Below are 25114 nucleotides of genomic sequence, written 5' to 3'. Positions count from 1 at the left end.
AAGTAAATCAAAGATAAACGAGAAGGAAAACAGTTTGCATACAGTAAAAGGAGGAAGGAGGCATGAGAAGCGCTGAGTCGTGGTTTAAGTTACAACTGATTTGCTCCAGTTAGTAGACTTTACTTCGATACATATTCAGTAGACCAGCTGATAATGTAATTGTAAAGCTTATTTCCTTTTTTCTTCTTGTTCAGAGTTGTGAGTCCATGTACACATCAAGGAGGTTTCATGAAATTTAACTTGAAAATTAGCAAAAAAAAATTATATTTCTGGATTCTTTTTTAAGCTTTTTTGAGAAAAAGCTTCTGCAGCCGTTTCTTTTGTTTTTCGTTTGATTTTCTTTTTGGCTTTGCCATTACTTTTGTTTAGATTCCTTAAATTATTTTAAACGTTAATGCAAGTGGGAGCCACTTTTTTTTTTTACAGGCAACTGGAATTCCAGTCTAATCTGGTCCTTTTGCTTCTTTGCCCCCCCCATGTACATAACATCAAGAGGATGTTAACAAGACATGAATCAACGTGCAATAGACCAGACCTGTTCTTCGGCGAGGCTTGAATTACCTGATAGGCATGGTCAGTGCGGATGTGGCAGAGCGTGGAGGGGGCTGATTGACTGAGCAGCGAGGGGGCGTGACTCTGAAAGCCGTTCATGCTAATGTGCTCGGAGTGGGAGGGGTCGCTGAGTGGTGGAGGAAAGATGGGGGGAGGACCAGTGGTGGTGGGGGAGGTGGGTGTGAGGCTAGACAAGCCCTCTGTTAGGCTGTCCATGTTGACTTCAACCTCTGTGTAGTAAAAGTCTTCCTCTCCGTCACTGTAGTCCGAGTCTGTGTTTCGCCTGCAGGAGACAAACAGAAAAAAAAAAAAAAAAGGTCCTGGTGATTTTGAATAAAGATTCTTTCCATTTTAATACTCGTTTTAATTCAATCAATGGAAAAATATGTATAAATAGGTAGTTAGAAACGCTAAAGATAACAAATTAGAAAAAAAAGTGACTGATAAACAGTTGCAATGAAATAAAACCTTTAAAAAAAAACATTTTTTTCACCAGCAGGAGGCAGTATAATCCTACATGTTTCCTGATTCCTAACGATGAGGAATAAAGAGCAGACGCTTTGGGTGGACACCATATGATGCTACATTCATGTAAAACGCCTTCTCACACACTTCAGGAACACATTCAAACTATATTAAAAACAATATTAGGTTAGAATACCTGTTCTCAACAAATACATTTGGATCAAAGATAAATGAACTTTAGATTAAATGCCATTATGCACTCTTTGATAAAGTTGCACTTTTTTGCTAGAAGAGTAATTACCTTTGACGTGAATAAGTAAGAAAAGTCAACAATTCTCACTGTAATGTCATGTTCAGTGTAATTTGACTTTCAGATTAAAGTAAATATAAAAGTAAATCACAGTGAGACCATGACAACTTTAAGACAGGAAAGACAGTCAGGATCCATAAAATGTAAGAATAAGAATCTTATCATCACAATAAAAATCACAAAGTAATAAAATTAATAAATCTAAATCCCAAATCTCATATACAGAAGCCTCAAAGTCACTCAGATTATGATTTCTAATCTGGAATTTAGAAGTCCACTAAACTGCAATCCAGAAACTATAGTGTGGCTTGTGTTTCTGAAGAACTGCCTTTTTGTTTTGTTTTTTGAAAAGCAAAAAAGGCAGTTATTTTAGCCATTTCAATATTCAGTTAGAAATCTGTGTAGCTGCTGCTAAATCTAATTAAACCTCAAAAACAAAACCAAATCATCTAATTTGTTCTACTTTTTATGTATCATCTTGTTTTTTAATACTACCGTAGTTATTTTTCTGTGCTCCAAAAATAACCAACAATAAACATTTAAATTCTATGTTACAGCATCAAGGTTTTTGGGTCAGTCGACAAAAGAGAGAAAAATGCAACAGAAATGTATAGAATGCTCTCCAAGAAATACACGCAAGGCAATGTTGTAGAACATGAATGTGGACCTATACCCACGACACCAAAACTTACGTAACCGCCTTTATTTGTTGAAGGTAAAGTAGACAGCTGCATTAGTGGAGTGAGTCACTCTTCCTGTTTGACAAAATTTCAACTGCAGAGACGCTTTCAAAGTAAAACCCTGACAGCAACTAAAGCCTGCAGTCCTGTGAGACATCAGCAGATTTGATGATCAAATTAGCAAAACTGATTTTGCAACAACACACGGAAAAGTGAAAGAGCACTTTTATGCTCCGACTGTCCCTCAGCGAAGACACAATCAGTGCAACTTAGAATGATTGCATTACAGTCTGGCAGTGCATGTGTGTGGGTGAGCATCTAGGAATCCAGCAAGCAGAGAAAAAATAACAGCAGTGGAAAATAAACACAACTGCACACAAACTATGAGAAAGGAAACATTAACTAAAAGGTCAGAATCGACAATTTACAGTTCATTTCATGAAAGATATGATTGTATTGCTAACAACTGGTCAAACTGATTAGATAAGAGAAGACACGGCACTCCGATTGTGTAATGGTTAACAGCTCACCCCAAGTGGACGGTGCGAATGTGTCGCTGGATCCCTGAGGAGGTGCTGAGTACCTTTTCACAGTTTTTCCACAAGCATTTAAACATCACTTTCATGGAGTTCTGAAAAACATATTTAACACAAGAATCAAGTCAGGGAGCTACTGATTTAGACCGGCTTTAAAAGTTCCACAAAAAAACAACAACAACCGATTATTTCACACACAAAAAAGAACTGTAGCAAAGGTTTAACATCGGAAAATAAACAACTTCAAGTAAAAAGTATAAAACTATAGTTATCAGCATTTCAAATACAATAAATGGAGAAAATAAATAAACAACAGACATTCCCAGCATTGCGTTTCAGGGAACGTCGGTCTTATGACAGTCGCCTGTTTGAATCTTACTTATATGACTAATCACATAAAGCAGAATCCAAAGAAAAATGAGTTGAAAAGATGAAGGCATGGCCATTATGTTCTGCTCTGTTCACTCCTCACTCATAACTACAGCTGGAAGTTGGTGTGTAGATCGATGGGACTGGAAAAAGTTTGATCATGGGGTAAGGACTGAGGGCTCCAAACTTATAAACCACGTTATGCAAGGCCTCTCACTGAAATGAACTCCCACTCTCCTAAAACTCGATTGAGAACAAGACAACCTCGCTTCAAGATGCAGTGGGATGATAGATGGAATCCATGTGGTTTCATTTCAAATCGTTTTCTTTTCCACATGTCGGGAGCTGGCAGCTGTGTCCTGAGCAGGCAGGGGCCTGCTTTACTGCTAATGAAAGAGAGTGGGAGTGAACTTTCATTACTCTCAAACCGCCCCTGGAGAGTAAAAGAAAAAAAAAAGCAAAGAAGAAGAAATGGAAGAAAAGCAGAGGCAGAAACATGCTTTTTAAAACATCATATACAAACAGAGGAAGTCTTCGGTCCCTCGAATGATCACAAATCAGTTAAGTAACTGTTTTTCCTTGCCTCACTGCTTGCACAAAATCAACCCCCCCATTCAAGAGTTGGCTGTTCATGCATGGTTTAAACCTCCACAGTTTAACAGCTGCGCACTCATGCTTGCTTGTTGCAGTCTCTTTTTGAAATGCAGAGCAATAACTAGGGCAAAGAAAAAATGCTTTTATCTAGATTTTTCTAAACAATTTCCTTTTCTAGCAATTGTCAAAACCATTTGTGTTTGGTTCCCTGATTGCTTAGCAGTGTTGGGTTTGATTCCACCTGCTGCAGCCTGAAACTTTCATTCTGGGTTCCTCCCCTCCTTGATTGCCAAGCTTCGTCCCTCCCTGATCCCACCCCTTTCCTTTGATCCTTCTGGATCTTTCTGCCTAAATAAAAATAACTAAAACACAACCTGATGTTTTTAATGTCACAGTTCTGAATGATCTTTATGGAAAGGAAATGTTATCCAAAATTAATCCTCTTTCTTTTATAACAGTGAAATGATGTCAAAACTCGTTGTCAGAGCAGACAACATTCACATTTACCTTCCGCTTGCGGGGTATGGGGTCCTCAAACATGAAGTGCGTGCTCTCTGTGGTATCCTCGCTGACATCATCACTTTGGGACGAGAGGAAGCTCTTGCTGTTATCATTGGAAAGTGGTGGAGAAGGCGTCGATGGCACCGATTGGTCACTGGCATCCCAGCTCCAGTTGCCGCTGGTTGAACTGCTGTAGCTGGTAGATAGCACCTCTTTCCAAGTTTTATTGGCTGGATCTGAGACTACAGTCAAAACAAAGCATGCGGTTAAAATGCGTTTGCATGGAAAGAGATTTTCTGGTAAACATAACTTTAAGAGTGTGTCCCTACAAAGACACTAAAAGAAAACAAGAACACAACTTTGGCTTTAATGTTCTGGACAAGCCCCCACGCCACTTAGCTTAAGGTGACAGAACCGTAAACTTTGCCCTTTAGACTGACCCCGTAATGTTTCTTCTCTCTTTGAAAGGGAACAAAGCTTAACATTAAACATTATTTGAAGAAAATGCCAACATTCTACAAGCTGCATTTATAATTCATACATTTAAAAAAAAAAAAAAAAAAAAAAAAAACCTCTGAATGTTGAGCTTTAATATTTAATAAATGTTTTACAAAGCATCAGAAATGTCTCAGAAGGTTTTGTTCTGATGAGTATAGATCTGTGACGGACATTCTTCGGCCGCGGGGTGGGGTGGGAGGAGTTCTCCGTATTCTCTGGTCCCCGTCCCCCCCCCCCCCGAATACTGGGGTAACACTGCATATAAATGCTACATAAAGAGATCTGGAGTGAAGCCATCTAAGATAATATTTATCAAAATCCCTAAAGCCTGCCTTTGGGCTTTGATTAATTCTCCGTTGTGTAAGATGCAGTGCAATCTATCAGCCAAAATAGAAACTGCAACCACACTGGAATGTGAGAGCATCTATTGTTGTTTATCTGCTGCCCGTCTGGGCCCTTTTTTCTCTCTTTGACTCCATTCCAGGTTGTGCTCTGCCAGTTCTGGATGGAGATTCTCAACTCTGGAGCCGTTTATGGCTGTACTGATGCACCATGCAGCTTCAGTGTGTGGGAATAAAACACACATGACACTGACAAGTGCAGTGGACTGAAGCCCAACACACATCTGTCTTGTTTAAACAGACGCACAAGCACACAAGAAACTGAGACATTAAAAAAATCAGGTGTCATTTTAGGCTGAAATGAAACAGGTGAACACAAAGTCAACTTAAGGTTTTTATTCTAAAATGAGGTTTACTTGGGTAAGTTGGTTAGTTTATTAAAGTTAGCAATTCCTAATTGCTCTTCCCATGGCCATGGGCACATGGATCAATCATAGGCAGCCCTGCACTGCAGCTGAGTTTGCTTACACCAAAGAATCAGCAAACTAACAGCACAAAACTGGCCAGAAAGCCTTGTTTCATCTCCCCCTTTAACCCAAGGCCAATGTACTGAAGCTTTGTCATGAAATCCATTGTTGGCTTACAACTACATAGAGGATTTTTTTCACTTTAAGCCCTCCTGTTCTGACTTTGTCTATATGTGTTACTAAAGTGCAGTAAAGATGAATTCTTCCAACTTTGTTAGTAGCTTTTGATTTAAAGAAAGTTTGGATTGAAGGTGTCTGATTCTTACATTTTTGAATCTGCATTCAAAAAATCTAAAAAAGAAATGAAAACAGTGTGTTTTTAGGATGTGTACAGCGTGCACACCTGCACTGTTTGGTGTTACGTAAGCATTTCTGAAGCACAGGACTTTGACCGTCTAGGCTGTTGGCATGGCAATAGTAGTCAAAGCCACCGTGGACACAGCAAAAAGAGCTGTGATTATGGAGTCAAGCTTTAATAACTGCTAGTCAGAGTTGAGCTTGGGCAAACGTGAATGCCTCTGAGGACGTAGGGATAGATAGTGTTGGCCATGAATCTTCCACTAGATAAATGCAGGTTAACACATGAATGACTCATCAGCCAAGAGGGGTCGAGACACACTTGCATTAAGGGATTTGCAATGAGGATAACACTGCACACATCAAAGTAAACACTTTCTGATTTGTTTAATACAGTGAGGGAGTCTGTATTTTATGGCGCTGAAAGCCGCAGAAGCAGTGCTGTTACCTGTGGGTGCAGAGGAGGGGTAGAGCACCAAAGGGGACGTGGACAGTGACGTCAGGACAGTGGCAGCCATCACCTCTTTGTCAGCATGACCTGAAGGTTTCCTGAAAAGCACACATTTATAAAGCACACGTTTATCTACCCTCGAATAACACGTGTTCCTCTGCTTGCTTTACTGTGTATCAAATGGATGGGATGGGATTCAAAACAAAGCCCAGCCTTGTCTTTGGTGTTTGGTAAGAATTACACAAGTCCACAGCTCTACCAAAGTATCAACAGTGGTGACATTTCAACGGATGCAGCAAACACATCAAAAAAGCCGCTGGAGAACAGAAAGATAAACAAGTTAATGCATGATAAGTCTTGAACTGCTGTCTGCTTGTGGGTGTGCTGCATAAGAGAATATAATGAAAATGTGATGGATGGAGTGGCCTCTAGAGAGAAAGTGTTTTTGGTGGCTTCTGCTCTGTTTGTAGAACCTTGCTTAACAGCAGAGGAAAGATGCCTTCTCCTCCCTTCCACTGCGTACGCCCCATGCTAGGCAGTCCACCCTCATCTTAAATCTTATTTATATTGCTCCCTTGAAAGGAAATTTGACTCATAAACTCGCACTGCACACACTCCAAGACAAAAGAGTGTACTTTGGCATTCAAAGATCTAATATTAAAAAAACGTTTTGAATACAACCATTAAGCCTTTGCAGCAGATCAGTTAAATCCTTGTGGAAATGTACACCTCTGTCCCTGCAAACAAACATTTTGGAAAATTGTCTTAGACCAAGCAAAGTCCCCATCATCACAATTGTGCAATGTTTGTGTGAAAGGTTTTGTTGTGTTTCTGTCAGCCTGTGAAAAAGATGAATACAGAGATGTGGGTACCTATAAACTGTACACGTGTCTAACAGATACTTATCAAAAAGTACTAGTTTTAAATTTAAAGGGAAAAAAAAAAAGTCTGATCCTTTAAAAATTCCTCATCCCACCCCAAGCATCTCCACTTTACAACTAGAGTAAACTGGTTTGAGGCATTCTCTAAGCCAAGCCCTAAGCTCTGGCAGAGATCCACAGAAAGTCAAAATGCACACACACATACTGTGTACAGCAGCATTTCAAAATAAGTGCATGTTCCGTAAGATTTTTACAAAAGAAAAGGGATCAAATAGACTTGCGACTAAATAAACCACATATAACAATCTTTTAGAGACTTATCTGAGCACACCAAAAACTGCACAAAACAAGATGCTAATCTGTTAACATGTGTGAGATGTGGAGAAATTGCAGCTTGCTGGTGAAAAAAAATATAGAATCAATAAAAGAAATATGCAATAAGTAAAAATCCTACAATCCATGAAAGTGGGTGCTACAGACAGACAAATAAACACACACAAACAGAGATAAAGAGATTACAAGATTAGTCCTGTTCCGTTTCAGTCATTAGCCTTTTTTCAGCTCTAATCAGGGACAATTAGGGTTATTTGCCTGTTTCTCAATAGTGTTTATGCTCTATTTAAATTTTATTGGCAACATGAAGAACATGTTACGGATGATTCAGTAAAGTTCAATGTGTATGACATAGAGAGTGAGGAAAATACCTTTAGCCAAAACTAACTACGGTAACTTTATATCATACTAACATCCCTTCTAAATAAAATAAAAGACTGAAATAATGATAAATGACCCTCTATTCAAGCCTGATTTCCTCACATTGAGCGCTTTCCTTCCTCCATTTCCATGGAAAACCAGTACTCTCTGCTATCATCTAGGTTTTACAACATTTTGTGCATAATCATGGGGCATCTACAAAAAAACAACAACAAAAATGTGCAGATGTCATTTAGACTCAAACATTGCAAAATTCAAAGATAGTTATGTTTTGCGGCTGAACAACACACATAAATAAGACGGAGAGCCTAAAACACACAACCTGCTGGGGTCTTGCCCCTTTGATCAACCGATTTGGCCTTTTAAATTTAGGGAAAATGCACCAAGATAAAAACACAGAACATCCCTAATGTTTTTTTTAGCAGCAATTTAAATTGGGCATGCCTACATTTAGTATCCGGAAAAATAAAAATGGAGAGTTAAGCTTGTAGTCAACAAAGGTGGTCGGTTTGTGGTGACGGCCAGCGTATTTACAGAAGTGGTGGAGCTGGATTTTTGGTTTTTGGCATTCCAAATCTGGAGATACGGAATGTGAAAGCACTTCAGTCCGTTCCTGATGTATTTACAGTAGGAGGGAAATTTAATGAGTGCATGATAAACATGACGCATTAACATGTGTCGCCACATGCACACTGTTGTGTGTCAACGACTGCATTTAATGAGGTGCAGTTAAACTATTTCTACTTGCAGCTGTTAAACTTACAAGTAACACTAAAGACAAATGTGCTTTATGAGACAGGTACTTTACCTTAAAGTTGGAAGTGTTAAACCTAATTTAGTGTGTCTAAATCATCTGACACATTTAAGCGCACGCACAAACCCCTTGGTCTCAATCACGCATGCACTCAACAGACACTCTCTTACCTTCCTTCCTTCCTTCCTTCCTCAATTTGCTTTGGCCTTGGCTGGGCCAACAACACTCCCCTCTGGCAGCAGTGCGACATATGAACCAGCTAAAGTCAACAAGCCAGGCCCGGGCAAATACAGACTTCTGCTTTGAGCCAAGCCAAGAAGCAAGTAGCAACAACAAGCTCGGGGAGCAGAAAATGGGAAAGTGAGCATGTGTATATCTATGTACCGTGTGCAAGCCATGTTTCTTATTGAATGCAGTTCAATCCAAAGTGTACCCAGGTGAGAATGAATTAAGCTACAGAGAGAAAAGCAAGAAATAGAAGGATAACCTTTTAGTAACTATATTGGTGTGTGCAGTTGGGACAGTCATTAGCTTTAGCCGATGTGCTGCAGTTGAACAAACATGGAACCTCCTGAAATCTCTGACTAGCAGCAATAAAGACTTTATGTATTTAATATGTGATTTTTAAAATATCCTAAAGCCTGCCATCTGCTTTTATTTCAGCCATTGTGTCTCCCTGTGGGGATTCGGTTATCGGACTTCCCTTTTTGGCAGATGTTATAAATGTGGCTTTCAGCTTAAAAGAGCTGCCCACAACAACAGCAGCCTTTTAAACAAAAGAATTAAAAGCATTTCTGAGCATTAGCACAAGTGGATGACAAGAACACAATTGTTTCTGACCAGCGTTTTTTGTCTCATTCTGCACTTAAAAATATATATTAAAAGAAACATTGTTCAGTTTTTACAGTTGTATAAAAGAAAAAAAAAATCTAGCAAACTGTAAACCCCTAAGAAATTTATATGTAGTGTTGAATTTAGCAAGAGTGGCTTTATTTTAGTTCATTAAAGGTGCAGGAAAGACTTTTTCTCTGAAAATTCATTGATCTTATCAATAGTTTCTACAATTAATATCATACTGTCATATAATATTATTGGTGTCTCTGATGGATGTTTTTCACTTAAATATTTTTTGACTCCAAATACAAGGAAATCCTCTGAAATGTCAGAGTAACGAATGGCTCTAAAATATATATTTGTTACAATTTTTTGAAGTAATACACTTCATTACTGCTAAATGATAAAGATAAGATACATTGCTATGAATGCAAGCACTTCTTCACCTTTCAGTATGTAATTACAGTCAATGCGACAAACAAACATGCAGTTGAAATGTTGAGTGACAGCGCAGGAGATCATTAACACATCCACTACTTCCTCTTTGTGAGAAAGTTGCTTTCAATCTTTTTCTTGCTCCAGGCACAGTTTGCTTTCATCAGATTCAGAATTTATTTTTTGCGACCCCTTTATGCATTTTGACCTATTTTAGTTTCTCACAAGTAAATGAATCCTGTGGTTTTCTCTTTAGCTTTGCTTTGTATTTACAAAGACAGGCTAAACATTAGCCTATATATCTTTATCTTAGTCTTCATATATCCAAATGTCCACACCCAAACTGCACTGATTTAAATGATAGTAATGGACTTCATTCATTCTTTTTCTCATATTTTGCTAATTTTCAAAGTTTAGCCTTGAATTTTTTTTAAATATGGTACTCTGTCTATGGTACTCTGCCAAATTTTCTGGAAGAATGGCCAAAAGAATAGGCTTCTAAAACTGTCTTTTTATTGGCAAAGACTTCTGGAAAAGTTCTAAGCACAAAATCCTTCAACTCTTCTTTAGAGCTTTACATTTTATGATCAAAAAATGTATTTCGATAATGAAGAACAATTGACAGACAAAGGTTTTGATTTGTAGTGACTATGAATGCTTAAAAAATAATGGAATTATTTGGGATGACCGGTATTACAAAAGAAATATTCAGAGGATCCCTTTAATAAAAATGTCGTATCCCCTCAGGGTTGTACACCTACCACAGACACTATTCCTCATCTTCCACGGTCATTGGTTGTTGCCTTAAAATGCTCTCTCTTATCTGTAATGACGTGATCACTCAAAACAAGTATTTGGCTGTTTTGGCATTGGTTGAGCTGACTTCTGTGAAATATTGTGTAAAGAATTTGCACACTTCTTTGTGCATATGTCTAAATCAGTATGGTACACAAACATAAATCAGTTTGACGTAATCTGCTTACAAATCTAAAGGACACTGATTGTTTGGCTTGTTCTACAAAGTTCCAAAAGGCAATACTGTCCAAAAACTAACATCTCTTTTTTAAATTCTCTTAAAAACACCGTTCCTACAAGGCAAGTTGAAAGATGAGAACATTTCCACCTCAGACAGCAAATGTAAAGTATAGGACAGAGGCAGAACAGTATTATGTTAAACTAGGATATAACTTATGTAATAATGAAACCTTGTGAAGATTGATTGCAGAAACTACCTGAGTTGTGAACGGGATTGTTGGCACGGCGTAACCCTGCATATATTTCACATCATCCATTTGTTTACACTCTCACTATCTACAGCCCCTTATAACCCCAACCTAATATTACTGGTGCAACAAAAATGGCAAGCAGTGTTGGAGCTATCCAGCCATAGTAGCTTCTACATCACACGTACAGAATTTTCCAACAGAATTTCTTCACCTGTTCTTTATTTACCACGATTTGAATAAAGAAATGCTCAGAAATGCTGTTTTAATCTAAATTTTCTTTATATATGTCCTTAATCATGAGAAAAAATGCTACAAAACATATAAAGAACACCAAAAACCTTTAAGAAGTTATCAAAGTAGTGATATTTTGGGAGGTGGGTTCACTTGTGACCACATTTCAAAATCTGCTTTTTTTTATCCTGGTTATGCCTATAACTCCACTATAAGTATTTTTAGATTGCAAATTGTAGGTGTGTATCCTTATCCGACTGTTCAGTAGTCCTATTTTGTCGTAATTTTCTCCAAACAGCAACAGCTGCCCCATGCAAAATAATTATTAATAAAATGCCTATTGCTGTCAATCCACTTTCTCTCTGGCTCTTAGCACTCTGCCATGACTTTACATTGTTATGCAATAGTCTGCATTCTTTATCGATCCACCTGTGATGTTTTAGGCAGTGTATGATGATTAACAGCAAGCAATCTACCTTAAACAGAACACAATAGCCCATAAGGCTGGGGTCCTATCTATAGGTTCACACTGTCAGCTTCCAGATGTCATGTTTTAACCTTCTATGTCATCTCTGAGCAGAAGTCTTTGATAAAATAACAATTGGGATGTTTTAGAATAGAGATATGGGAAGCAAGTGACGTTGATTGCTGCATGAATCTTTACAATTCTTTCATTATTATACAGTCCTCCCACATGTCGATTCTAACGTAAATCCCCTGGCTCTGAACCTCTCATGGAGGGAGATACTGTTTGGCGGGAGCTGTGTCTCTTTAATGTGGGTTGTGACTGTAATGGCTATTGAGTTGGTGCACAAAAAGCCCTCTATTTTACACTCTTGATCCTAAAATGCAATCTGTGGCCTAAAGGCCTGTTCACACCGGGACGAATTTCGCCGGCGATTTTCGCCGACGTTTAACGCCTCGTGACTAAACAAAGGGCACCAATGAGAGTGTGCACACCGACGCGAAAAAACGCCAGGCGTTAAAGCGTCGAAAAAAAAAAACGCCTCGGGTTCGTTTTTTTTTTTCGACGCGTCGCGTCGAAATCTACTCGACCAATGAGAACGGCGCTTTTGCTCACGTGTCTGGAGCTTCTGAAGTTACAGTAAAACACAACTTGGGGGCGCTCAAACACAAAACTGCCTTGCTGAGCACACATACCAGCGAAGAAGATAGACGCCAAGTAGCGTCTACACTGCCGCGAAGCAATAATGACGGACATTCTAAAATATCCCCGCACCAGTTGGAGCAACTGGTGCTTGAAATATTCATGTTTTCTTTGTTTGATTCTGACAAGCGCGTAAATACTTGCTCTCTTCTTCTGAGTGAAAAGCGACTTTAAGAAGCGTAAAGTTGCGCAGCGCCACCTTGTGTACAGGAGTATTTCTGTTTTACATTAAGCGCCATCTAATGTCAGGGAATGAAATTGCATGTTCACTCCACTCATCGTCAGCGAAAATCGCCTGGGTGTGAACACAAAAAACGTGACGAAAAACGCTGGCGAATAACGCCTGGCGAATATTCGTCCCGGTGTGTACGGGCCTTAAGGGCTAAGCACAAACAACAGCTTTTAGGGCAAAATAATATGCGATACACATGAAGCAAAAAGACAAGATCCCCTCTGTGATGACTGTCACGTATGACAGATGCTGCATGCTTAGATATGGCATCTTCAAGTTTACATTAAAGATGCATTAAAGATATTTTCTTAAGTGCCCAGTACACTATATGATGTTGTGTAATAAGGATTTACCCATGGAAAAGCTAGGTTTATTTGAGAATAATTTGTTATAGAAGAGCATCCAGCTAGTTACTGTACTTATTATACCTCGACTTTAAGAGTTCAAATAAGTTCATGGCCAAAGAAAAGAAAAAGAAAAGATCTTGTCACTCCTTTCACTGACTGCTGTAGGTTCAAAATATAACAAGCAAGAGAAGAAAAAAGGTGAATACATGGCAGAGTGCTGAGAAGTGTGGTCAGATTTTTGCAACAGTCATATTCCCATTGTGTTCCTAACTTCCTACTCCCACTTTTGTCCGCTCCTGAAATTTGCCTCTTCACTACCACAAACCAAAGCAGGCCTTTGCCTTGTTTCCTGTGTTATTTGAAAGAAAAACTGTGCTTACTCCTGGGGAGCCAAATATCCGCAGGGCAGTGTAAGCAAAAATAACAAAAAAACACTTCAAAATAAACAGATTTCTTTCTAAAGAAAAAGTGGGAAAGCAGTAGCTTGAAAAAAGAAAGAGCAAAAGCCTCTAGTTACTCAGTAGGAAGTTAGAATGTCTGCTATTCTTTGGAGATAAGGTATAGTAGTAGAGCTGCATAGTGGAGTGGTGGTTAGTTCTGTCACGTAACAGCAAGAAAGCCCTGGTTCCAATCCTGAATTCTGCCAGGATGTTCCATGTCCTCTCTGTAAATGTATGGGTTTTCACCTTGTACTCTAGCTTCCTACCACAGTCCCAAAACATGCTTCACAGGTTTATAGGGCACTTAAAGTGCACCACAGTTTGGTTCCCCCGATAATCCGGAGCAAATTTTCAGTCTGAATACACTCAAGCAGAAGCTCTAAGACCAATCTTTTGAAGTGGTCTTGGTTTGTTTCCAATCAAACTGATGAACAGTTTTCTCTAAGATTCCTCAGTCTGAATACAATCCATCCTCGGAGCGAAACAACTGGACCAAAATAGCAACCATAGCCGGTCGTCACGTGATGTAGAAAAAAAAAAAAAGGAATGTAGCAACTGATGATCTGCGGACAAATGTAGAACAGCGATTGTTGTGTTATAAATAGGAAAAAGGCTCCAACTCCTTACTTGTAGAACATTTATTTTAACACAGCTAAATACTCTACATGCTTTTCTGTGACCACCCTGCAGCATGCCTCAGCTGGACCAAAGCAAGTTAAAAGTGTTGTACCGGATGTTGTTACAAACGTTCAGAATGGGTGAGCAAAAAATAACGTTTGAATGAACTATACCAACAACAACTGCAAAGCGAAGTACTTTCATAATTTCTGCCTCTAATTGCTTTGGCCCGCCCTCATAAGTCTTGACCAATGAGTGAAGAGATCTTAAGTCGCATGGTTGTGTTTACAAGCTTTGGTTCAGCACAGGAAAGTCCGCTTGAAAGCATTCAGAAAACAGACCAAACGCAAGGTTCAGGACTTGATCTGGACTAAATTAAGCATACTGGGGCTAATCCAACAGATTTTTTCTGACTGAATACACCCTAAATGATCCCTGAGGCTGAGTGTTTGTAGTCGTCTGTTTTTATGTCTGCAACAGGCCGACAACCAATCTGATGTGCCTCGAAAGGCTCCAGCAGCCATGTGACTACACGGGACTAGACAGGATATTGATGATGGATATATGGACAAACTGTATAAAGTGCAGAACTATTACTTTCTTTGGTGCAAGCTTGGTCTGAAAATGTGTCAGTTACTGAGCCACCTAGATTTGAGACTGGCTCGGAAATGACAGAGGAGCTAACCTACATTCCTGTTATACCAAGCAGAATAACGACTCATTCGGTAGATTTTTTGTTGAAGCCAGTAACAGCAAATCAATCAGACCTGCAACTGCTGAATAGTTTTTTTGTTTTTTCATTTTCTAATGAATATACAAGCACTAATTTAAAAGAAATGTGGTTTGACTAATCTGCATGCTTAAGCATTATGATAGGGGCTTTGTGTTTTCTTATAAGACTAAAATTACCTTAATTTATTGTGTGCTACGTTTTAGTAAAGTTATTGTTTGTTTACTCATTAGGTGTAACATATTTTGACAATTATTGTGTGGAATTTGCAGCCTGATTTATGCAGCCATTTCATCAATCTCAACAGTGCATCTTGCAGAAAAGGCTCCAAAAACAGGCCGCTCTGACAAAGGATGTTAATGATGAGCCAAAGAAAACCAGCTGTGTTTTTATGGGTGCTATTTTGACTTTTAGCAACATCAGAATCTAGTATCAGATTCTTCAGGAAAGACACATTCTGCAAATTGGAAATTGTTTACATTTCCTTCTTACCTGCCTTTTCTCTCTCTCTGTGGTTTACATTCATTGTTGTGTTCATGTAATTGTGATGATTAAAATGTTAGATGGAACCTGAAGAGACGACTTTGCTGACTCCTGTGACAAAATTGTTTAAGTATCTTAGTCAAGAAAAGGAAACCTGCACTTTATTCTTGCAACTGGGAGCAGAAATTCATCCTAAACTATTTCCATATGAACAGAAGATCAAACTAACTATTTTTGATTATTATACTGGTAGCTTTTGCCATCAAAGCAACATAAAAACATTTTTAAAATCCTTTAAAAAGATAGTTTGGAAACTGTATGTAAATACAATAAATTAAGCCCATCAAAATACTGTATGTTAAAAATTGTTCTACCTTTGCAAAAACAAGTGTATTGGATGTCTGGGAGTCATCTCTAGCTCAGAGCCTCTATTGAATCCTGCTCAGATTACTGAAACATGCAAGAATTACTTTCAAAACTTGGATGTAAATCTCTGGTTGTTATTGACAGATTTAAGTCTGGAATCCATATATATCTGCCAAGTTTCCAGCACCGACTGGCAAGCTTAGGCCTTTCCCCAGTTGCATGCTGATGGTCTGACAAACATTTCAAAATAAACAGTCTCGCAATAGTAAATGACAAAAAAAATAGTATTAGGTTGAATTAAAATGACTGAAATCGACGTTTTCTCACATTTTTAAGTATTGGGCTTTTGCCAGTGTCCTTCTATAACAGAGTTATTGGCAGTTCGGCCTTTTTAAAGTATGCAATCGGTGACTAGATTATGTAAAATGTTTAAAGACCCACTTCAATGAAAATCATGTTTTTGGTGTTCTTCAACATCTTTTTGGAGCATTTTTCTCATGAAGTAAGACATGTATAAAAGAAGGTTAAACCTGTGTTTCTGAGTATTTTATTTTTTTTCAAATTGGGATAAATCAGGAATCAGGAATAGATTTAATGGCTCAAATTGTGAATGAATTTAACTATATTGTTATTTTTAAGGAAAAAATCCTCTACGAATACTGAAGTTGGCTTAAAGGGTTGTGTTTTCTCCCCAACATAGCAAAAATTCAGTAAGTATTCATAGTAAATGGTTGAATGTCACTCCTAAAGCGGGTCTTTGCTAAGTTTCCCTTCCATTATGAAGTTGAACTTCAACAGCTGGGTAGTTGACAAAAGCTAAAAGGCTTTCTGTCAACAAAAGAACTGCAGACAGAGGATAAACATAATGTATGAAAAATATAATAAACAAATCAGACTTACCTGAAAGAGCCAAATGTCTAATATTGTTTTCAGAACAAATGGAGGGATGCAGATGGCTGCAATATTACCAAAAATGAAGCGAAATCATAGTTATTGTGAGCCATTTTTGATTCTATATGAGGATCCAATATGATCAAATTTAGAACCAAGCTGGCAGTATGAACTCTTCCTGTAAACACTAAGATCCCAATAGTTAAATATGAAGAGAAAATGAAATGAAAAGATGGAGACTTGAGAGTTCATATGAGATCCTCTCTCCAAGTCTGTTATTTCTTCCGCGCCCGACAAATTATTTGGAGTATTCCAATAAATCAAGGTTTATTGCTGTCTTGTGGAATTTGCTGTAAGGATGTCCATAAAATAAAAAAATGAAAGTGGCTGCTGTATGTCTATGTATTCAGTATCTGTATTTAGACCTCTGAGAAAAAAATAAAAACTCAGAGAAGCTCAAATTGGATTTCCACCATAAACAGTGAAAAGTATAAATCCCCATTCGCACAACTCACACTACCAGAGAAAGGCATGTGGAATAAAAGCAAGCAACAAGCATTATTGTATCCTAAAGGAAAAATATCTTTAGGTTACCATTTGAGCCCCTGGGTGATATACTATTTAGGAAATAAAAAAAACTACAGTTAGAAAAACTTTTCAAGTTCATACACTTCTGCTTAGGGTTCAAATGTGCAAACATGCTAGACTGTTTTGAGAAAAGGCAGTAATGATAGGATCAGTGCATCACACAATCTTGAAACATTTACATCAAAATGAAAACATTAAAGCGTACACAACAGTCATCTTAACTTTTAGATCATTTTCAAAAAGGACAAAGTGAAACTTCTCTCAATGCTGTTTTTGATGTGGTATTTTATAACATCTTTTTTTAAAGCCACAGTAGCATTCTCCTTAGTCTTTTTTCAGGATATGATGACTATGACAAAAGTCTATACAAACAGTATAAAAAATGAAGTATATCAGCTCCTTTTTTTAAAAAAAAACGTAGACCACATTTCTTGAGATCCTTGCTAAATATCTATGACAAATATGTGGCTACTGGATGAACTCATTTTAGAGCTTAACCTTCAGCCAGCCATCACCACTTTAGATTGAGATGACAACAGGCTGTGTCTTAGATTACACTACTCAAATGATTGCTTGAGCAAACCTTTCCTGTTGCTTTCTCCGGTTATTATTATAAAAGATCATTCAAATTTACTTTTTGATAGTTAAATGCAATGAATACTGGGTACACTATGCAGTAGCAGCTGAATTTGGTTTCTGATTAGAAGTGTACATCACCATCATGGGTGGATCACAGAAAGCTATAAGGCTACTTTATTCTATAACTTTAGGAAGGTACAGGTTCCAGTACACGTATAAACTTGCAAACTCTTGGTAGGGCATCTATCTGAAGGTTTGTTTTTGTTGATAGTTTCAGATTCTCTGCATCTTATTTCCTGTAAGTGTACAGTATTTATATATAAAGAAGGTTTGCTCCGTCTAGTTTTTAGACTGAACATTTGCCTAATTTCTATTAGCAAGGGTGCGCAACATGCCCCACTTAGCTAATCTTTGACTGTGCCGTTGCGTAGCCACTTGTCACTCGCGTTGCTTGGTCACCAAAACGAATTGATTTCAGAGTGCAGCTGCAAAGACGACACATTTGGGTTTAAAAGAGTTTTCAAAGAAACAAAAAACTGACTGTGAATGAGGCTAAAGAGAAATGGGATCAAAAGTAAATAAAACAAACATATACTTTGTCATTTTTATAGCTCCATGTTTGCCCATCTGTTCACCTAGTTTACTGAGTTTGAAGGCGAACGGAACCTGACATTACATCCACAAAGTTCTATTGTCACTGTTAAAGACATGCATATCAAAGCAAACACTTTAGGGTATGCACTAAGCATACAGGCTTACAAAGAGCTCACGAGGAACAAGGCCCACTGGTTCTTGCACGTTGGGAGTGGCTTTTTACGGTTTGTTTCTGAAAACGTTCAATGGATTTTTGTTTGCTGTATTTCTTAATAAATATTTTAAAGTTTGCAGCGCTTTACGGTTTTTCTTCACACTTTAAATATGTAAAATCTTTGCCTTTTGGAAAGTGTATAACGAGGTTCGTTAACTGTGTAAATACCAGGTTGAATACAGAGCTCTCCCACAGATATACCAAAAGAGAGAAAAGCAAAAATAATTTCTATGTACAAGAGAGATATCAGGACTAAAAGGTCAATCTGTGCAGCTCAACAAAACCCAATGTTTAAGGTGCACCTAAGCATTCTCTGTGTTTGTAAAGGATGTCAGTTGTTGCACAAGAAACTGGAATGGTTTATAATAAAGCAGCGATGAACAAAACGAGGCAATAGTGAGTGAGAGCAGAAATAAGTGTACAACAATAGCATATAATGCATCTGACTCTCTTCCATTCATAGAAGTTTAAACAGAAAACTGTTGACTTCTCCACTTTTATTAGTTAAGTAAACATAATGTTAACTATTGTAAACACAAATCCCGGTACATTCTCACATTTTTGTGAAACTATTTTCATGAAAATACACTGAATTCCACTCATTCATTAGACCAAACTCTTAAACCAGCCATCACTAAGAATGCCTGGTACCTTAGGCTTTACTCTGTTGTATGTTCAATCTCGCTAATGATTATATCAGAAAAGTAAATAATTACCAAACAACCATAAACAAAATTCAAATCAGGTATTACATGTTGATCATCTTGTTAGCATTAACAGATAAATTCCTGTCAGCTGCAATTTTAAACCTCAATAAACAAATTTGCTGAAAAAATAAAAAAGTCAATTTCACATATTTCATCATTTAAATTGTTTTTACAACTCTAGTTCAGGAGAGAATAAAGCTTCAGGACTAAATGATGAACTGTTTGTTTACCTCTTTTTTTATATGTGCAACTCCTAACCTAGATTTTAAGGTTGACTTACCAGACGTGCCAGATGCTTGTTTGAATCCTGATGCAACCCTCCCCTCCAACATAACTGCATTCATTGGGGATGACCTTTAACCCCTGCCTGTCAATGCAAAAGCTTTAACCTCTTGTAGTCTGGCAGTTAAAAAGAGGCAAGAGACAACAACAAAGGACAAATGTAAATTTACTATTCAGCTCTGAAATACTTTTTAGATCAATTTGATAAAAGATAAGCTAAGCTCTAAGCCATAACAGCAGTTCTTCCCCGTCAGCTGCCTGGATGTCGGTTAGACATCACACACTGAAGTGGGGGGGGGGGGGGGGGGGTGTAGCTGTTCCTCTGACTCTGACCTTCAACGACAGGCTGTAATATCTTCTTTGAAAAGAAAGGGATTGGTTGTGACGAGGTTAAAAGGGGGTTTGAAAGGTTGTGGACTTTACTCTTTCCTGATGATTTAAAAAACCTTACTCACTGCTCATGCAGACTGAGTCCAAAAGCCGGTTGGTAATTATGAGCCTCCTTCCCACTTCATTTAACTAAGCATGCTTTGGAGTCCTGGTTCTGCTGACTCAGTGTTTTCCATTCATGTTTTCCAACTGTGGTGGTTTAACCAACCACGGCCAGATAAAAAAAAACTAAAATGGCTTGTGTTTTTCCCCCCGCCTAATCTGAATTGATCCTCGTTCTGTTATTATCAGTGCACTGGATCTCCGTCTGGTAAGTATTGACGGGTCAAACCCTTTTTGGGTGTGGGTGAAACAAACGGACAAAAACAGGGGGACACGTGTGGAGACGAAGTTGACCAAACGGGTGGGAGTGTTTAAAGTAGGTCAGTAGGTTATATCCTTTGTTTTTTAAGTGAAAATCCAAGGAATAAGGTAGTATTGTCTCTTCCTAGAAACATTTTGATAGGCTCTTGCCCTGACTAGTTTAGAAGATAGTGACATCATTTGGAACACTTGCATTCTGACAAGACGTGGTGTGAAGGACTAAATTCAGTAAACGAAACACAGCAAAAATGGGTAAATGTAAAGAAACGGCATAGAAGTCGCAAATATGTTTTAAGACAAGTAATCCCATGATTAACGTGTTGAATTAAATTGGCTGGTTGCAGATATTATAGCTTCTGTGTGTAAGACAGCATCATCATATCAACCTATGTCTTTAGGTTGTTTTTGCACTAGAAGAGTATCACAAGCCCTCTTCATATGGGAAACAAATGCTGATGAATTTTATACGCTCATTTGGTTTGCATCCAGTAGCAAATCAAATTCTTAAGTGGACCAAACTAACTGACAAAGTTACACTTATTGATTAAAGGCCCAAACGAGCTCTGACCACAACAAAAAAAAAGGAATTGGCTTATTATTTTCCTTGAATATTATATATTGATAAGCATCTTCCATGTTTATCCATGAAAACACTTTCAACTTTTTTGTAACTTACAGATCTGCACTGGGAGGTGTCCGCACCAACTAATTTACTGGATCTAGTTTGGCCTATAGATTAATCAAAGACACTTATGGGCGCTGTCGGAGACATAATGTAACTAATTTTCACTGCAGTCAAAGGTCGCGTGTGGGTATTAAACCAGTTTCAAGCTTCTAGGACGGCTCAGATTTCAAAATAGAGATATTATAAATGTAGATGCAATTTTTTTTGTTTATCATCAGCAAAAAACAAACAAACAAAAGTAAAAAGAATGATTTTTCTTATATATATAACATATATATATAACATATATATATATATATATATATATATATATATATATATATAACATATATATATATATATAAAACAATTTATTTTAAAAGTATATATATATATATATAACACATATATATATAACACATATATATATATATATATATATACTTTTAAAATAAATTGTTTTATATATATATATATATATATATATATATATATATATATAAAACAATTTATTTTAAAAGAATGAAACTATAAAACAAAACTCTCTTTCTCTCCCTCTTCAATTCCTAATCGAAAAGTCTTGTCTCTGACCTCTTAGAATTGTGCATGCATTTTCTAAATCTGTCCTTAACTCTACAAAATAATTCAATTAAATCAAACTATGGTAACACACAAGTATCAATGCAGAAGCTGTGGATTAGAATAAAATGCCCTTCACTGCTGAAAGGACAGACAGATGTGCTGAACAAACTATTATTCACAGTGAAATTTGTATAACAACCATTTGTCGACAACCATTTACAGATGTGCAATTATTTCATTTTTTTAACTATTGCAATGTTTTGTTATTAACTCTAATTCTGGCCCTGTTTATGGGTTAGCAGCTTGCTGTGTTGACAAATTATACTCAATTCAAGAAGTACTCTCTTTTTAAAGGACATCCTTTGACAGAATTAAACAGAATCCTATTTAACTGACAGTGAGAGTTTTCTGCACGTAAAAGCAGAAAGAAAAATGTCAAAGTAAATCTAATTGTTAAAGTAAAACGATAACAACAAAAAAGCTGTTCAGTGTGTAAAATTACTGTAGTGCTACAGGGCATTTGGATTTTATGTGAGTCGTCAAGCTGGTACTTGTTGGCTTGACACAAACTACAATGTGAGTGAAACAGAAAACTAAAAATTACAGAGAATAACCCCTGAACCCGCACCCGTCCTCCTTCATTTCAACAGAGCCCTTGAAATGTGCTCAGCTTAGCTCATTCTTGGGGAAGCGTGTCTGTATATGCATGCAGTTAACCTGAAATGACCGCGCACGTGGTCGGGTCCAGAATACGTGTGAATTTACAGTAGCACCCAAAATACTGCACAGTAAATGACACTGAGATACAGCTAAGATCTTTCAGTCAAACAGGTAATCATTTAACTAGATCCCTCTGTCATTAGACGGTCAACAGATATTAGGCGTTGAAAACAACCAAACAGTTAAACACGTGACCACAAAAACCCTTCCTAACTGACTTATCACTAATACATATTCCATCCCCCCTTTTTCCTTCGCTCAAATGATTGAGCAATCTTGGCCATCACTGCAAGCTCTGGGTCTATTCAGGCATAGTATTTCGAAACTATTCAGGACTGAAAGCCAAAAATATGCGTCCGTAAAACCAGTACACTCCTACACTTAAGCCACTGTGCAGTCAAACCCACATGGTGAATTCTATTTATAGTTGAGAATCCAAAGAACACACCTTAGACCGTATTTACAAAATATCCACAAAATGCTGTGACTTCATAATTAGCCTAAGTTTAGCTGCTGACGATTGTTCCAGAGACAGAAGGGCTGAGCAAGAGAAAAGAGGATCAAGTATTCTAGAGTATATTTTCAGATTTATGTCTGCAAAGCATGTGTGTGCAGATGGTATTAAGACCAAACTCCCAAGTTAAGGTAAAAAACAAACAAAAAAAAAAAGGATTGAAAGATAAAAAGGTATAAAAGTCATCCTCTTCATACCTGTTTCTGGGAACAGGGATGTGAGAGGAGGGAAGGGGCTGTTTTTCAGCCTGTGGTGCTTGCTGGCCTTGTGCTGCCTTGAAGTTGCTGGCCGGCTCTGCCTGTTTCCCTGGGTTTCTGGTGTCCAAATGCATGTAGCTGCCTGGCAACTGCCCATTTAGGCTTGGATTGGGAGTTGAACTAGCCCTCTTCAGAATTCCAGTGGAACCAGCGTCTTTTTGGTCCCTCAGGCCAGTCTAGAACAATCAAACAAAAGGCAATGGTTGTTTATTATTTAAACATAAATAAATATTTAAAAGAAAGAGTTGAAATAATGTTTTAGGTCGCTTTAGAGTTTATCTAAATGAGGATATCAAAATTAATTCTCTTTTGAAATACTGTAATTCTCTTTCTGTTCCATTTCTTATTCACTAGTTGTTTACTCCAAAATACCCAAACAGCAAACAAAAAGTTCGTCACTGGCTCAGCAAGTCTGACGGATGTAAACAAGCTCAGTTATTTCTGTCCTTATCTGAATATAATACTCAACGACCCGTGACACGAGTGGGTGTGGTCATAATACACAACCCAAAGACATTTAACTGCGAAATGAGGGAGAAATGTAACTATAAAAGGAGAAGAAAAAAACCATTAAACTAAAAGAAAAGATTTTAGGGAGAATACGAACTGACGAAAAAAAAACAGCAGCGAGCTGAGAAAAGGATAGAACTTGTAACCACAGTTGCGTTTAAAAAGTGCGTTGGTAGTTCAGTGTTGTCTTACAGTTGGGCCTTGCTGTGTGAAGGCAGACAGGAAGCCCACGCTGAAGCTCCGCCCTGAAGCGTTGGGGGAGGGGTGAAGCTTGAGAGCTCCACAGTCCCTGCCCCCCCCCCCCTTTCTGTAAACTTTGCACACAGAACGAGCCGCCATTTAAAGCGGTTTTAACACGATTGAAACACCTAAAGCTTCGCTTAAAGGCAGTTTGTGGATGTTCGAGAAAAACAGAAGAAGAAAAAAGAAACCCGTTTGATTTAAAAACCATTGCTCAAAAACACATTTCAATGTAACCGTGTGTACAGTAGTAGGAGGAGCAGCTTTTTGCAAGTATGACCGTCAGGAGGAACCGTTAAAACGTATTATCAACATATGCCATCGCTGTAAACTGTATAACCTACACCAGAATAACACAAGTAGACCTCTGGGATATCATTTTTACACTTATTTGGAAAATAAAAATCGGTTTTTTTTTTTTTTTACCACAACATACAGTTGTTGCCGGGGGAGAAAAAAAACACTTACTTTTTCCACGTCCTGTATAATTCGACCACCTGGACATAGTCCGCTCCCTTTGGACCAACCGCCGTCCTTTTTCACCTCCGATGCCAAGTCGTCCACAGCAAATTTATAAAGGATTGGGCCGTGCGTGTACGCTTGCATGGAACTGCCTTTTTCCACCATGAGGACCCTGGTATCGCGCAGAACGGAGCGGCCGGCCCGGTAGTTGAAATCCGCACCGCCGACCCTTGTCCCAACTGACGACTTTTTCAAAATGTATTTGGACTCCATATTCAGATATGACGACACGAGAAAAGAAAACCCGGCTTTCTGTGCAATGTATTGCAAACTGCTGGAATAAGATACATTTATCGGGATTGCCGCGAGTTTTTAGAAACTGTTTTCGGGTCGTAATTAATATTCTAGTCTACATTTGAAAGTTTCCTAGCACCGCAACCCAGGATATCCAAAAAGCCGCCCGGTCAAAAGGATAAAAAGATTGTTTTGCCTTTTTCCTCCAAACGATGACACGCCCCCTTTACCGCTATCCGATTGGTTCAACGTATACATAAACATTGCATATTGGCACGCGTCCACGGCGAGGCGGCATCCGATTGGCTACTTTAGACATGTCAATCATATTTTTTTTCTAATCGGAGCAATTTGTTAGGCGGAGAGGAAGGGGCGTGACCAATAGTTTACCGGCCGGTTTCTGTCGACGACAAGCCGCGGTGCAAGGCAAAAACAGATTGAGCCCACAGAAAACGGCAGCTTCCAGGCCTCCAAACGAATTGCGCATATATGTTTGTGTAATACAAACTGTAGTTTAGTAAACGGTTAGCTCAAAGACACAAGACTTGTTGTTGTCTATTAAAAAAAATAAGTGTCTTTCCTAAAAGTACAAAAAAAATATTTTTACAAATTATTAGGTTCATGTAAATCTAGCTTTACAGATTTTGAATCCTAACTTGTTTGCATTGTGTGGTTTCCAAACA

At 38.0% G+C, this 25114-nt stretch overlaps 1 protein-coding gene across 6 annotated transcripts in view; it reads right to left on the bottom strand.

The window, feature by feature from the left end:
* The window catches only part of slc2a4rg (SLC2A4 regulator), a 30343-nt gene extending 5647 nt beyond the window's left edge, over nt 1-24696 (bottom strand). For 2 of the 6 annotated variants that reach the window (XM_078950539.1, XM_078950541.1), the window contains exons 1-7: nt 24144-24614; nt 22866-23101; nt 19434-19520; nt 6119-6219; nt 4014-4249; nt 2538-2638; nt 562-835 (exon numbers count right to left, since the gene is read on the bottom strand). In XM_078950539.1, coding sequence (XP_078806665.1) covers nt 562-835; nt 2538-2638; nt 4014-4249; nt 6119-6219; nt 19434-19520; nt 22866-23101; nt 24144-24410 — 1302 coding nt within the window. In that variant the 5' untranslated portion in view covers nt 24411-24614. Of the gene's footprint in view, nt 1-561; nt 836-2537; nt 2639-4013; nt 4250-6118; nt 6220-19433; nt 19521-22865; nt 23102-23627; nt 23790-24143 lie in introns of those variants that run through there. The other 4 variants (XM_023956668.2, XM_023956670.2, XM_078950540.1 and 1 more) reach the window with 3 other exon arrangements.
* Nucleotides 24697-25114: the final 418 nt, after the last annotated feature.

This window comes from Oryzias latipes, chromosome 7 (genome assembly GCF_053564925.1).
Source record: "Oryzias latipes strain Hd-rR chromosome 7, Olatipes_Hd-rR_3.1".
NCBI lineage: Eukaryota > Metazoa > Chordata > Actinopteri > Beloniformes > Adrianichthyidae > Oryzias > Oryzias latipes.
The sequence above is the reverse complement of the archived record's forward strand: the minus strand, read 5'-3'. Positions and strand labels throughout refer to the sequence as shown.